This window comes from Vombatus ursinus, unplaced genomic scaffold (genome assembly GCF_900497805.2).
Source record: "Vombatus ursinus unplaced genomic scaffold, bare-nosed wombat genome assembly UNPS02014973.1, whole genome shotgun sequence".
In the NCBI taxonomy this organism is placed as follows: Eukaryota; Metazoa; Chordata; class Mammalia; order Diprotodontia; family Vombatidae; genus Vombatus; species Vombatus ursinus.
The window spans coordinates 774,093-788,160 of NW_020954751.1; the positions used below are offsets into that span (position 1 = coordinate 774,093).

The window sequence follows — 14,068 nt, forward strand, 5'->3', positions numbered from 1 at the left end:
GTTTCCTAAGAGCAACGGGGCTACCTAACACAATGAGCTTTAGGAATAGACATGGAAGCCCCAGATACACAAATTTACAGCGTCCTTTCTCTCTGCTGCAACAATCAGCGGGCATCCAGTCTTTCACTGGGACACATGTAGAGAACATCTGATATGCCAGGGGGGAAATTTCAGTCTAGGGAAAAATAAATCTCAACACAGTCCAAAATTTCAAAAGGACATTGTTGCCAAAGGAATGCCAGCTGTGAGAGGAAGAAAGGCTTTAAGAAAAGAGAAACTCTGAGGCCTTTAGAGATGTCTTTCACTCCTCTCCTCAAACAGAATTTGCATTATGAATTCTCTGACAATTAATTTAAATAGCTCAGAAATGCCATGATGCCACTACACTTGCAGTAAGTGGGTGATAACATGGCAGTGGAAACGGACATTGATGGGTGCAAAGCTAACTGCCACGGGAGGGGGTCATTAGCATGATTCTACGTTTCCTTCCAATCAACCGAAAGAGGGCATTTCGACAATGAAAATAACACATTCCCAGCAATCTCTCCCCAGGACACAGCTGATTCACGATTTGCAGTATAATTTTCTATTCATATAAAACACTCAGGGAGAAAAAAACCAAGTATTCACTTAAAAACTTAGCATTCTTAGCTTGTGGCTTTTTCTTCCTTCTTTATTGATAAACATGTCTGACTTGTCAAAAAATAACCACTCAAAAAGCAAAAAACGATTCAGTGGCTGCATAGAATCCCATCTATAATACACCTGAGAAATGGTCATCCTGCCTTGTCTACTGGACAAGACCACCATTGTGTTCCTTATGTTACTATAAGATAAAAGCTGCCTCCTTTAGTATTATTTCAGGATACTATATCTTTACATCTATATGTGATAACACATAGTTTGGTGACCCTGTGATCCCACCCAACTGATGCAAATTTCACTTAGATATAATGGAAAGAATACTGAATTTGCAGTCAGAGAACCTGGGCTGAAATTCCCAGCTCAGGCTGTTGTGTTACCTTGGGCAAGAATCCAATTTCCTCTTCTGTAAAATGAAAAGATAAATGCCTCTTCTAGCTCTAAATCTATGCTCTCTCATACTATGACCTCATTCTTGTGGGACTGGTTTTTGGGGAAAACAAACAAACAAACAAAAAAAAAACCTGTACATGAATATGGGAATATCCAACCATATACTGGATTGGCAGATGTCTAGCTCTTAGAAGTAACCACTCACAGGGGCTAAAAGTTCACTCAACTCAGTAGAGCAGAGAGCAAACATCCAAAGTACAAGTGTACAGTGAGATTTTTTAAAAGCCAGAACAAAATGACATCCAATAATGCAGCCTTCCCCATTAAAAAGGCAGAAAAATTAAGCAGGGGGATGGCATGCTAATAAGCCATTCTGCTGGAAGAAAATATTTTTGAAGACATCAGCTGTTCCAGCAAATATAGTCAGCACAAAGCAGAACTCTATTTAGACTGTGATTTTTTGAGCTAAATAAGTGAGGGAGATAAAGGATATGTTCTTTTTAACTTTTCCTACTGCCAGGTTATAGTAAAATCAACCAATAAATAACTCATCTCTTTATTTTATCATCTAGAATAGCAGCTTGGATACAAGTAACACAAAAGTAATAACTGATTCTAATAACATAACAAACAAACAACTTTTACTGGCCAATCTAGGAGTCTATTGCCAGATAATTTAAGGGTTAATACAGTCTTTTCTTGGATCGACAATAAATCAGTGATAAAGAAGACAGATAAAAGAAAATCTTCATAGAAGTCTTTACGGTACAAGTTCAAATTTATTCAGAGATACCAAGAATCGGTTCTACTTATTTGCACTTGGAAAACCGAAGTCAATCTTTCTTAGAAATAAATTTCCCAAGTTCACTTACCTGCAAACGCTTGATTTTCTGGACATGGTTGTACTGGGAGAAGATGGAGGAGTCTGATATGACCAACTGTAATCAGAACCTTTCAAATCTAGAATTACCTAATAAAACAACCAAAAAAATTCATTTAGTAAGCTAGGGGCACTGAAGAGGTTTTTTTAACTTCCAATTAAATAATGAACCCATCCAATTTAAAGACAGGTTTTCACCAGAAAAAAAATATTTTTTGTTGCAGTTTTCTTTTTCCTTTCTTTTCTAACACATTACAAAAATGGTTACTGTCATCATCTCTGGCTAAAAAAAAAAGTTAAAAATTAATGGGAAAAAACCCAAGCAATATGAAGACATATATACACTGACGGAGGTAAAAACTTCGAAGGTTCACAAAGGGTAGAGAAAAATCACTTTGTCACCCCTTGCCCCCCAGTCATTTGAGGTTGCCTCAGAGAGTCTCCATGTGTCTTAACTCTGTTCCAAGATTTGCTCTTGGATAGTAACAATTAAAATTAAATGGCTCACACATGATGCTTTTCACAAAAGAAAGAAAATTTCAAACTTGACATGCAGTCAAAACATTCATTTCAGCACTGAAAAAAGTTCATGTGCATGTTCTGATTTTATCATAAATTTTTTTTAAAAAGAAGACAAATGAGACATAAAATAAGGACCTTTGGCTAAAATCATCTCTGCCCTAACTCTTAAAAAATACTTTTTTTCAAAAAGCTTTAAATAGGAAAATTCTTAAATGTGCCCAACACTTTCCTGAGACAAAGAAATGGTATTTAAAAAATCTGTAAGGGGCAGCAAGGTGGCATAGTGGATAAAGCACCGGCCCTGGAGTCAGGAGGACCTGAGTTCAAATTCAGCCTCAGACACTTCCTTGCTGTGTGACCCTAGGCAAGTCACTTAACCCCAATTGCCTTAAAAAAAAATTTGCAAGCATCAGGCAACCAGCATCATTTGTAATCTAGAGAATAAAATTAAACAGAATGGAAAATAAAATACCTACAATCTTCTATTCTGAGTTGCATCATCATACTATGGCAATAGATATTTGGCACATGAACAAAGGGCCAGAGTGTGATGGGAAACATATTCTAAATTAAATCTTTTATGACAGTTCCATGGGAACGGTGTTCTGGAAACTCTGGGTTCTACCCAGTTCTGCCACTTACACTCTATTTCTATATTTAAGTACCAGTACCACTGCATTTAAGGCAATTAATACCAGTTTCCAAGAGGGGACTCAAAGCAGCCCCAAAATTTCTCCGCACTTCAGTTCTGTAGGAGAAAACAGGATATATCTTCTTCAGGGAAGAATAGCTGCCTAGGTAAAATGACCAATCTATCCAAAGTAAAGTTACTAAAAATAAGAACAGCAATGGGGCAGCCAGGTGGTACAGCGGATAGAGCGCCGGTCCTGGAGTCAGGAGAACCTGAGTTCAGATTTGGCCTCAGATTCTTGATACTAGCTTTGTGACCATGGGCAAGTCATTTAACCCCAACTGCCTTGCCAAAAAAAAAAAAAAAAAAAAAAAAAGAACAGCATTAAAGAGCAGGTGTGGCCTGACCCATAAGCCTTCTTCTACTCTCTGAATACTCACCTGTTCACTAGATGATGGTAACTTGTGGGGATCCATGGTGAGGCTCTTTAGATCTTCAGATATGGTCTGTAGATGAGTTATTTCCCCTAACATGGAGATTTCCTCTTCCTGAGGGAAAGTAATTAAAAAGCCACACACTTTACACTACGGTGTTGGAGTCAAAGATCTTATCAGGACACAGGCCATTTATATACAATTTGCTTTCTGATCAAGGCAAATAGGGCATGATATTTCATTGCTAAGTTACGGTAAGACCATGTTCTTAAGGGAAATGGATGGAAGACATTCATATATCAGGCTAGTGATAACACACAAACAGATTTCATAGCAAAAAAAAGAATTCAGAAAACTAAACAAGTGTTACAGTGAAAGAGCAAGGGACTGGATGTTAAGAGATCTCCATTGAAGTCCTGGTTCTGCCATTTTCTAGCTTCAGAAATGAATGAACGAATGAATGAATGAGCATTTATTAAGTGTCTGCCCTGTGCTAAGCTCTATGGTAAGTGCTAGGGATATAAAGACTAGAGTTAAGACAGTCCTCACCCTCAAGGATTTTATATTTTAATAAAGGATATAGCACACATAAGGGAGTGACAGCCAAGGAAGTTCACTTTGGTCCAGAAAGTAACAAAGACAGCAACTTGGGGCAAGTAATTTTACTACTCTGGGCAACAGATTACTGATCTTTAAAATGAAGAGGGACAGGATTTGATGGTCTCTAAAGTCCTTTTAGTTTAGAAATTCTTTTAAGTTAGTCCATAATGATAAAAGGCAATTAAAAATAAAATCAATTAATAGCTTATCAATTAGTCAAACAGTTTAAAAATAAGCACCAGGTGCCAGGTACTGTGTGGTCGGTGCTAGATATAAAAACGCGAAAAAGAAAAAACTGGGAGAAATGCAAGACTATACAATTAATGGTCATTTGAGACCTTTATATTCAGTTATCAGAATGACAGATCAAGAAGTTAATAAAGAAATGGATGCTAAAATTAGAATAGAATTTAAAATTAACAAAACTCAATGACAGGACAAGAGAATACATATACTTTCTTTTCAAGTGCTTCCAACTTGATTATACCCTGGGATCCAAAAATGTCTTTATAGTAAATACAAAATGGCACTAAAAATAGCATATTCTCAGCTTAGAGCTCAATAAAATAAGAATAAAAAAAGCACACACACACACCCCCTGCTCTCCCTCCCAGAGTTGAAGACTACCCAAACACCTGCAAATTAAATAACATTGTCTTGAATAAGATGCTTGAGTCAAGGATGAAATCCAGAATTAAGTGATAAAATATGTTAAAAATGGCAAAAATATATGAATCAATATATTCTGAAATGTATAAGAAATTGCTAAAAAAAAAAAAAAACTTGCAAAAAATTTACTGCTTGAACTACCTGTTTTAATAAGAAAGCAAAAGAAAAACAACAAATTAAGTCTGTACCTAAACAAAAGGGAACAACATAACAAATCAAAAGAAAGAAACGAAAGGGGGGAAAACTGCAAACTGAAACAGAATAGACAAAATGACAAGACCAATTTTTAAAAAATATGTTTTCGGAAAATGCTAGCAAAATTGATGAAATATTAGCTGAATTAAGCAGGGTGGGGGGGGGAGGATAAAATCAAGAATAAGAAATGAGCCAACCAGTACACACACACAAAAATTTTTTAAAAAGGAGGCAGAAGAAAAGAATATTATTCTTGGCTATGTGCTAACAAATTTGATTATCATGGATGACTAAGTCCAAAAGTGTCATTATTTAGTATGACTTTTAGTGCTACTTTATATTTACTATGAAAACCTTTTCAGAGTTCTATTATTTAATCAGCCTAAGAATGCTAATGAACTACTAAAATGTAAGTGGCTCATAATAACAATAATAATTTATTCTGTCATTTTTAGTCATATCCAACATTGTGTGCCCCTATCTGGGGTTTTCTTGGCAAAGATACTGATGTGGTTTGCCATTTCCTTCTCCAGCTCATTTTCCAGATGAAGAAACTGAGGCAGAGTTAAGTGACTCACCCAGGGTCACACAATTAATAAGTATCTGAGGCCAAATTTGAACTCAGAAAGACTAATCTTCCTGACTCTGGGCTGGGTACCCTATCTGTTGTGAAACCTAGCTGCTCTTATGATAATAATAATAATAACAATAACAATAACAATAATAACAATAATAAATGATTTTTTTTAAAAAAATGGATAGTATTTATATAGCATTTTAAAGTTTACAAAGTACTTTACAAATATTATCTCATTTGATCTCGGGAGGGAGGTACTATTATTATCTCCATTTTATAGATGAAGAAGACAGAGATTAAGTGGGTTGTCCAGGGTCACACAGCTAGAAAGGATATGAGGCTGAATATGAACTCAAGTCTTCCTGACTACAGGTCCAGCTTAGCTATACCTATACCACCTTAGCTGTCTCTTATTGGTCAAGATTGCCATCTTTAAATATGTAATTTTTAAAAAATTGCACAACCAAATATAACAAAGTATAAACTAAAAGAAAAGGGAAAAATACTTTTAACATAAATGATAAAAGTATGAAGAACTTAATACAAATGTGTGAAATCAGCACTCAGATTTCAATTAATAAGTGGTCAAAGGAGTTGGAATACACAAGAGAAGGAATAATTCATCACAAGAAAAGATGTGCAGACTCATCAATAACTTTAAAGTCCCCACAGAAGAATCTTTAGGGTGCTTTCCTATGTCTGCTGAGCCAACAAAAATAAATAAAAACTCTAAGAGTGAACCCAATAGCACTCTTGTGGAAGGCTCCATAAATTGGTTCAATTTTTCTACAGAGAAATATGGTAATATTTTAAAGGAGATATCAAATTGTTTATGACCTCCAATTTGGCAACTAGTAAATAGGATGCTAGAGCTGGGAGTCAGGCAAATCTGGGCCCAAATCCTGCCTGGGAAACTTGTGTGACCAAAGGTAAGTCTTCTGACCTTTAAGCCCTTTTCTTCATCTGTGAAATGAGGAAGAGAATAGCTGTAGAAACCTATCTCAGAGTTTTTATGAAGACTCAGATGAGCTAATGGATATGCAGTGCTATATAAATGTCAATACAGCATAAAACTATTACATTACATACTCTATTACCAAATAAATATATCAAAATAAAATTCAAATGAGTTAGTATGTAAAAGCACTTTGTAAACCTTAAAGTGCTACATTAATGTCAACATAACATAAAATTGTTATATTATATTATTACCAAACAATACCAAAATAAGATTCAAATGAGCTAACATGTAAAGCGCTTTGTAAGCCTTAAAGTATATAAATATCAATTTAACATAAAATTATTATATTATATATTCTATTATTACCAAATAATACCAAAATAAGATTCAAATGAGTTAACATGTAAAGTGCTTTGTAAACCTTGAAGTGCTAGATTATTATTATTATTATTATTATTACATCATTATTATTCCATCCTTGGGTAGAAATAATCCTGGAGGTGAGTGGTGGGAGACTAAATTTGGGGAAAAAAACCACATAGCAGTAATATTTACGAGGGAAAAATAAAATTAACACAAACACACAACAATATTTAAGTAATACTGTTAGTAAAAACTCCCATTTCCATTGCTCTGTAAAATTTACAAATTGCTTTCCTCATAGACATAACAGAATATCATATAATTATTAAGAATCACAAGTATGAGTACCATGTCTTCACACATGAAAACATTTACTGTACAAAGTGTCACTGGGGAAAAAAAAGAAAAACACTCAATAATCTGGGCATGTAATAATTACAAGCAGGTTAAAATTCATGTATGTGCAATTCTGATTTGCTGTGCTATGTTGGGCAAATTACCTCATTGACCTCCGAGATCTCTTTCTAACTCTGAGATTCTGGGATTCTAAGTTAATCAATCAATCAATCCATAAACATTTATTAAGTGCCTACTATGTGCCAGGTATTGTGCTAAGCCCTGGAGGTAATATCGATCATGTATCTCTTCTTCACTCATTTAATAAATGGCACAGGGGCTGGTTTAGCATAATGCCTGGCACACAGTAAGTGCTAACAAAATGCTTACTGACTCACAAGTCATTTGTTCTCCCTAAAGTTCAGCTACTCTCTCAGAGGTGTCAAATGCTGGGCCCACAGGCTACATGGGGCCCACAACACTAGTGAGTGCAGCTTGAACCTGATTAAAATGTAATTTCTATCTGATTTTAATGTGTTCTTAGGTGGTACAGTGGAGAGTGCTGGGCCTGGAATCAGGAAGACCTGAATTCAAATCTGGCCTCAGATACTAACTAGCTGTGTGACCTTGGGTAAGTCACTTAACCCCTGTTTGCCTCAGTTTCTTCATTTATAAAATAGGGATAATAATTGTACCTATCTCTTGGGGTCGTTGTGAGGACCAAATGAGATAATAATTATAAAAAGCACTTAGCATGGGGCTTGGTACATAGTCGATGCTATATAAATGTTATTACTGTTATTGTTAAAAAAAAAAGGAAACATGCAAATATGTCGAGTTTTCTAAATCAATATGTGACCTGCAGGGATCCTTATATAAAGTGTAGGGGCCCTCATTTCTATTTGAGTTTGACACCATTGCTTTAAGATGTACAGGGTTATTGTAAGGAACAAATGAAATAACAAAGGTAAAGTGTTCTGCAAATTTTTAAATGTTACATAAATGTTAATTATTATTTATTGTTGTTGTTATTATAATTATCTGTAAGACACTAAGTGGCAGAACACTTGCTGATTCGCACTGGTGGAGGTAACTTCCACACTGGGAACTCCCTACGATGATGACATCATAGACCTGAGCCACCAAAAATTTTTTTTAAAGCTGCAACAAACTACCCCCTCCTTATAAAGCAAGACCTTCAACCCATAGGCAATGTAAACCTTCCAGGACTTTTAACCCAACTTACAATCACTGGCCGTAGCATTGAAATGAAGGCACAGAATCGGCCACGCTCCTCAATCAGGGCCTTTCTGACTGCCTGTTTTTCAGTTTCTTCCAGCAGAAGATATTTGTCATTGACATCTTGCAACGCGCTGTCCAATTGAGGTTGGATATCTCCTCTTCCTGCGTGTAAAAAGGAAAGCCACAAACAGGTTTTGCTGAATTTCATACAGCTGCTTCTCACTCCAACCCCTTCACCCCCTGGGTTCTTGTTTAAATCAAGGTTAGCCCCATTAGATCACTGCCTGGGATGAGAGCCTTCTAATTTCCTGTGTCTGAAGGTAAGCGTGTAAGTAGGTTTAGGAAGATGAAACTACCTCACTTGGCCCTTCTCACAGCTTCCCTCACGACAGAACCCTCTGCCAACCCATTGCTGCGACCTAGGAACCTGGCAGATGAGCTCTCTCCAGGATGCTGACGGCCAAAGGGACTCCACTCAGTGAACAAGGAGGGCCTTTGTTGACATTTCCAAAAGCAGATACAAGCTAGCTCTACTGCGCCAGTCTCACCCAGGGGATTCTCTGTTGTACCACCAGTAAATATCTCTGGGAACAAAAAGGGATTTTCAGCCATCTCGGCTTGGGAGTCCATTGTGAACTGCTGGCTGGTTTAATGCCCCTCTGGAGATGAACGGAATGAGTTTTCTATAAAGCAGACCTAATAACAAAGAGGCCCGCACTCCGTTCCCTTCATAGGGAAGAAACTTTAAGATCTCTCCAGAGCCTGAGGTTTTGTTTGCTAAACTCTTAGCCATGTAAACCATCTACAAACTTTTACTCCTTTCCCAAGGACACACAAACTGGGGAATGAATGAAGCAATAAAACAGTGGGAACACTTTGCCTTTCCTTCTGTCTGCCTGAGGAGGCCTAAGGATACAGGAAACACAAAAACAGCAATTCACCCAAATGACCATCTTGACCACAAGAAACTATTCACACTGACCAGAGATGGCCAGAGAAGGTGCTACAAAAGTTCAGGAATGAAATTTCCTAGGAATGATAGGAAGCAGTCTGAATATTTTGGGGTTCTCAGTTTTATGTGGAGAAAGTCACGTGAAAGAGGGCTCATCTATTGTATTTGGCCCTAAAGAATAGAAATAAAACCAGCAGGTGTGGGATCACTAGTCCACAGGAAGGTAGAGTTCAGCTTTCCTTGATGGTAGAGGAAGAACTCAGAAAACAGGGAGAAGCTGTGAGGAAGCCAATTTATGCTTGATTAAGGGGGAAAAAATCCTAATAATTAGCTTTCTCAAAGTGGAACAGGATCCTTCAAAAAAGGTAGTGAGTTGCCCATCACTATGAGTCTTTAAGTGGAGGATAGATGACTACCTCAAGATGTCTGGAGATGGTAGGGGGTCCTTGCCTCAGTATGGGTTACACAAAACATGACATTTTAAGTCCTTTTCCAACTGTGTGATTCATTTCCTAGAAAATATTTAATTTAAAGAAGGCTGGGGAGCAAGTCTGCTCACATCCATGAAGGGTTATGATTTGCAGAGGGGTTTTTATAAGATTACCCCTAATGAATCACAAAATCAACATGTTGGAAGGGACCTCAAAGCCTATCTGGTTCAACTCCTACATGAACAAGAATTCCCACAACACAGATTTCCTTCACCATCCTGGCTTTTCTCCTTTGCACTCTCTAGTTCACTGGTGACCCTCCTACAATGCGGTACCCAGATCTGAACAAAATACTCCAGAATAGAGAGATTTTTAATTTATAATAGGAGATTTTAAAAAATTTTCTTGGACTAGTCCTATGTTTTCATTGGGGTGGGGAGTTCCCTGTGAAGAATTTCCTTTACAAATTCAGACTGACATTCTCCTGGGAATGTATAGCCTCAGAGGGTTGCTTGGGAGTGCTGAAGGTAGGTGACTTGCCCAGGAACACACAGTCAGTATGAATAAGAGGTACTCCTGGAGTTCTTCCTCACTATGAAAACAGCTTTCTACCTACTATATGTCATACTGCCTCTAGGGAGGATGCAGACCAGGTTTAAAGAACTCACAGCAAAACGACCAAACACACACGTGAGGATGATATGGGATCTTTTCTGGGCACATTTTGAAATGTACACCAGGAAATCTTGTGTCTGCTGAGCTTTGACTGTGACCTACCTGTAGATAGAGAGGCCTAATCTAGGCTAGCCTAATAAAGTCCCTTCTAAATCTACAATTATGAGCAATCACGTATCGTGACAGAAACAGTACCTGATCGTGGCTAAGATCCTAGTTTTTAACACCCATTAGCCTAACTGCACATAAATTAAGTTTTAGAAACATAGTTTAATACACAATTAACTGTGATATCTTGATTCATGATATTGCTGCAAAATCCCATCTAATCCTGTATGCATTCGTGCCCTTAAAAGATATAACGCTGAATTAATTAGAGAATTCCAGGCTGAGCGGACAATCGGAAGAGAAAGGAAAAAGAAAGGAAAAAAGAAAGTCTTGAGAAGGAAGTCTCCAGTCTTTGACTCCAAACTGCTTATGCTTTGCATTTACTCATTTGTGTATATGTTCTCCCTATCAGAATGTACATTCTTTATAGGCAAAGACTGTTTTGATTTTGTCTTTGTATGCACAGTGCCTGACACAGAGTAGGAACTTAATAAATTATTGAATCAATGAATGAATGAATGAACCATGTTTCCAGTGTTTCGGTTGCCAACTCAGGTCAATATTTAATAATCAAAAATGGTCAAAGATTATGAACAGGCAGTTTTCAGATGAAGAAATTAAAGCTATCCATAGTCATATGAAAAAATGTTCTAAATTACTACTGATTAGAGAAATGAAAATTAAAACAACTTTGAGGTACCACCTCACACCTATCAGACTGGCTAACATGACAGAAAAGGAAAATGATAAATGTTGGAGAAGATGTGGGAAAATTGGAATACTAACGCATTGTTGGTGGAGTTGTGAACGGATCCAACCATTCTGGAAAACAACTTGGAATTATGCCCAAAGAGCTATAAAATTGTGCATACCCTTTGATCCACCAATACCACTACTAGGTCTGTATTCCAAAGAGACCATAAAAAATGGAAAGGACCCACATGTACAAAAACATTTATAGCAGCTCTTTTTTTGTGGTGGCAAAGAATTAGAAATTGTGGGGATGCACATCAATTGGGGAATGGCTAAACAAGTTGTGGTATATGAATGTAATTGAATGCTACTGTTCTATAAGAAACGATGAGCAGGCAGATTTTCAGAAAAACCTGGAAAAACTTACATGAACTGATGCTGAGTGAAGTGAGCAGAACAAGGAGAATAATGTACACTGTAACAGCAACATTGTGTAAAGATCAACTATGATGGACTTAGCTCTTCTCAGTGACACAAAAATCCAAGACAATTCCAAAAGACTCGTGATGGAAAATTCTATCCACATCCAGAGAAAGAACTATGGAGTCTGAATGTAGATCAAAGCATCTTTGTTTTTTGTTTTTTCTTTTTCGTGGTTTTTCCCTTTTGTTCTGATTCTTCTTTCACAACATGACTAATGTGGAAATATGTTTAACATGATTATACATGTATAGTCTATATCAGATTGCTTGCTGTCTTGGGGAGGGGAGAGGGAAAGGAGAGGGGAGAAAAGTCTGGAACTCAAAATCTTCCAAAAATGAATGTAGAAAACTAGTTTTACATGTAATTGGAAAAAATAAAATACTATCAAGTACAAATAGTTAACAATCAGTAAGTAAGCAGTGAGGATACAAAGGGACTCAAAGGAAGGGTTTACAATCTAATGGGGAGACAACAAGCAAACACACACACAGACACAGGCACAGGCACAGACACACACACACACACACACACACACACACACACACACACCCACACCCACCAAGTTCTATGCAGGATAAATGGGAAATAATCACCAGAGGAAAGGTACTAGAATTTAAAAGGATTGGGAAAGGCTTCCTGTAGAAGGTGGGATTTTAGTTGAGACTTGAAGAAAGCCAGGAGGTGGTGAGAAAAGTACTGACAGAACTCTGATGGATGACCAGGAGAGTAACTCCTCAAATGGGAAGGCATACACCATCTTCCCCTTAGGGACAGACACAGAAAAACATTGTCCATGGGTGCCTATTTCTTCAAATTTCTAATTAGATTATTCATGAAGAATGGTGCATTTTTCAAAACAAGAGCAGTTTGCAAAAGTTCTTCTGCACTGGCAGTGAACTCTGGGGAACAAATTGCCAGAAGCTAAAAACCTTACGTATGAAAAGACTCTGTGTTACTTTGCCCATCAACCCTAAGAGCAAGCTGTTAGTTGGTCAAAGGCCACCAAAGGAGTTGTCTGAGAAATCTGAAGCTTGGTAGACATGCCTGGGCCAGCGTGCTGATTTTACTGTAGGACATAATAAAATATAAAGCCAGATTTCACTCTGAGGCAAAAGACTTTCTACATACAAAGAAAGGAAATCCAGAATAACAAGGCCAAGGCTGCCTTCTGAAGGTAGTAGAACATTTTTAATTATCAATAACTATTCTTTGCCATTATAAGCACAGAGGGGAGCAACTACGTTCTTTTGTTTTGTTTTTTGGTGAGGCAACTGGGGTCAAGTGACTTGCCCAGGGTCACATAGCTAGTGTCAAGTGTTTGAGGCCGGATTTGAACTCTGGTCCTCCTGACTACAAGGCCATAGCTCTATCCACTCCACCACCTAGCTGCCCCAACTATGTTCTTAAGAAACACACCTACCTACCACAAATCTGCCCCTAGAAAGCGGCAAATGTTAGAAGGCTATAGTTAAATGGCCAAAATGATTCTGGGAATGTGAATACAAGATTTTTTAAAAAAATCTTTTCATTTGTTATTATAAAGAAGTCTAAGAAGCAACCTGAACCATCCTCATCTAATTTTTTTGATCTTTTAATATGCCAAATAGCAGATTACTCATTAATAGAACTTTCCCTATTTCATGAAAAACATATATGCCATTAATTACTATCAATTCTTTTCCATGGCACAATTCTATACCCTTATGCGATGATCCCCAGTGCCAACAATGCAGTGATTCAAACTCTTAGCCAAGTTCTAAAAAGTTACAGCAAATCAGGCAGATAAAGGGTGTTGTTTGGTTGGACGTGATGTTGTCAATAATTCCCTTAAACCAATAAGCCACCCATCTCTGATACTTGGAATCACTGCTGCTGGCTTAGGAAACAACTACATTTGGCTTGGGCTCCTAGAAGCAAACAACTATTTATTTAAGCCAGGCAGATCATTCCTCGGTTTGTCCTCCTGACAAATACAACTTCTCCCCTAGAACTCCCTTCCCTCATGAATGCTGTGGGGAAATTTGGCATGAAGAACATTCTCACCTTTCCAACAAATGAATCCCAGAAGTATATTCTTATAGGCAAAACTCTAATTCTGGAGAGCTGAATTTGGCTCCCTTGAGGGAGCAGAAAGAGGGCTGGATTTGGAGACAAAGACCCTGGATTCCTATCCCGGCTTTCTGCTGTTACTTGTGGGGCTCTTTTCTCTTTAGGATTCAGGTTCCTCATCCTAAAGTGTAGGATAATCCCTTCCAGCTCTAAATAAATCAACAAGTGATTA

At 37.4% G+C, this 14,068-nt stretch overlaps 1 protein-coding gene across 6 annotated transcripts in view; it reads right to left on the reverse strand.

Annotated features, from left to right (window-relative positions):
• The window catches only part of LOC114030687 (metastasis suppressor protein 1), a 226,735-nt gene that overhangs the window by 15,789 nt on the left and 196,878 nt on the right, over window positions 1–14,068 (reverse strand). For all 6 annotated transcript variants that reach the window (XM_027845552.1, XM_027845550.1, XM_027845548.1 and 3 more), the window contains 3 exons: window positions 8,450–8,607; window positions 3,509–3,616; window positions 1,908–2,005 (listed from right to left, as the gene is read on the reverse strand). In XM_027845552.1, coding sequence (XP_027701353.1) covers window positions 1,908–2,005; window positions 3,509–3,616; window positions 8,450–8,607 — 364 coding nt within the window. The remainder of the gene's footprint in view (window positions 1–1,907; window positions 2,006–3,508; window positions 3,617–8,449; window positions 8,608–14,068) is intronic.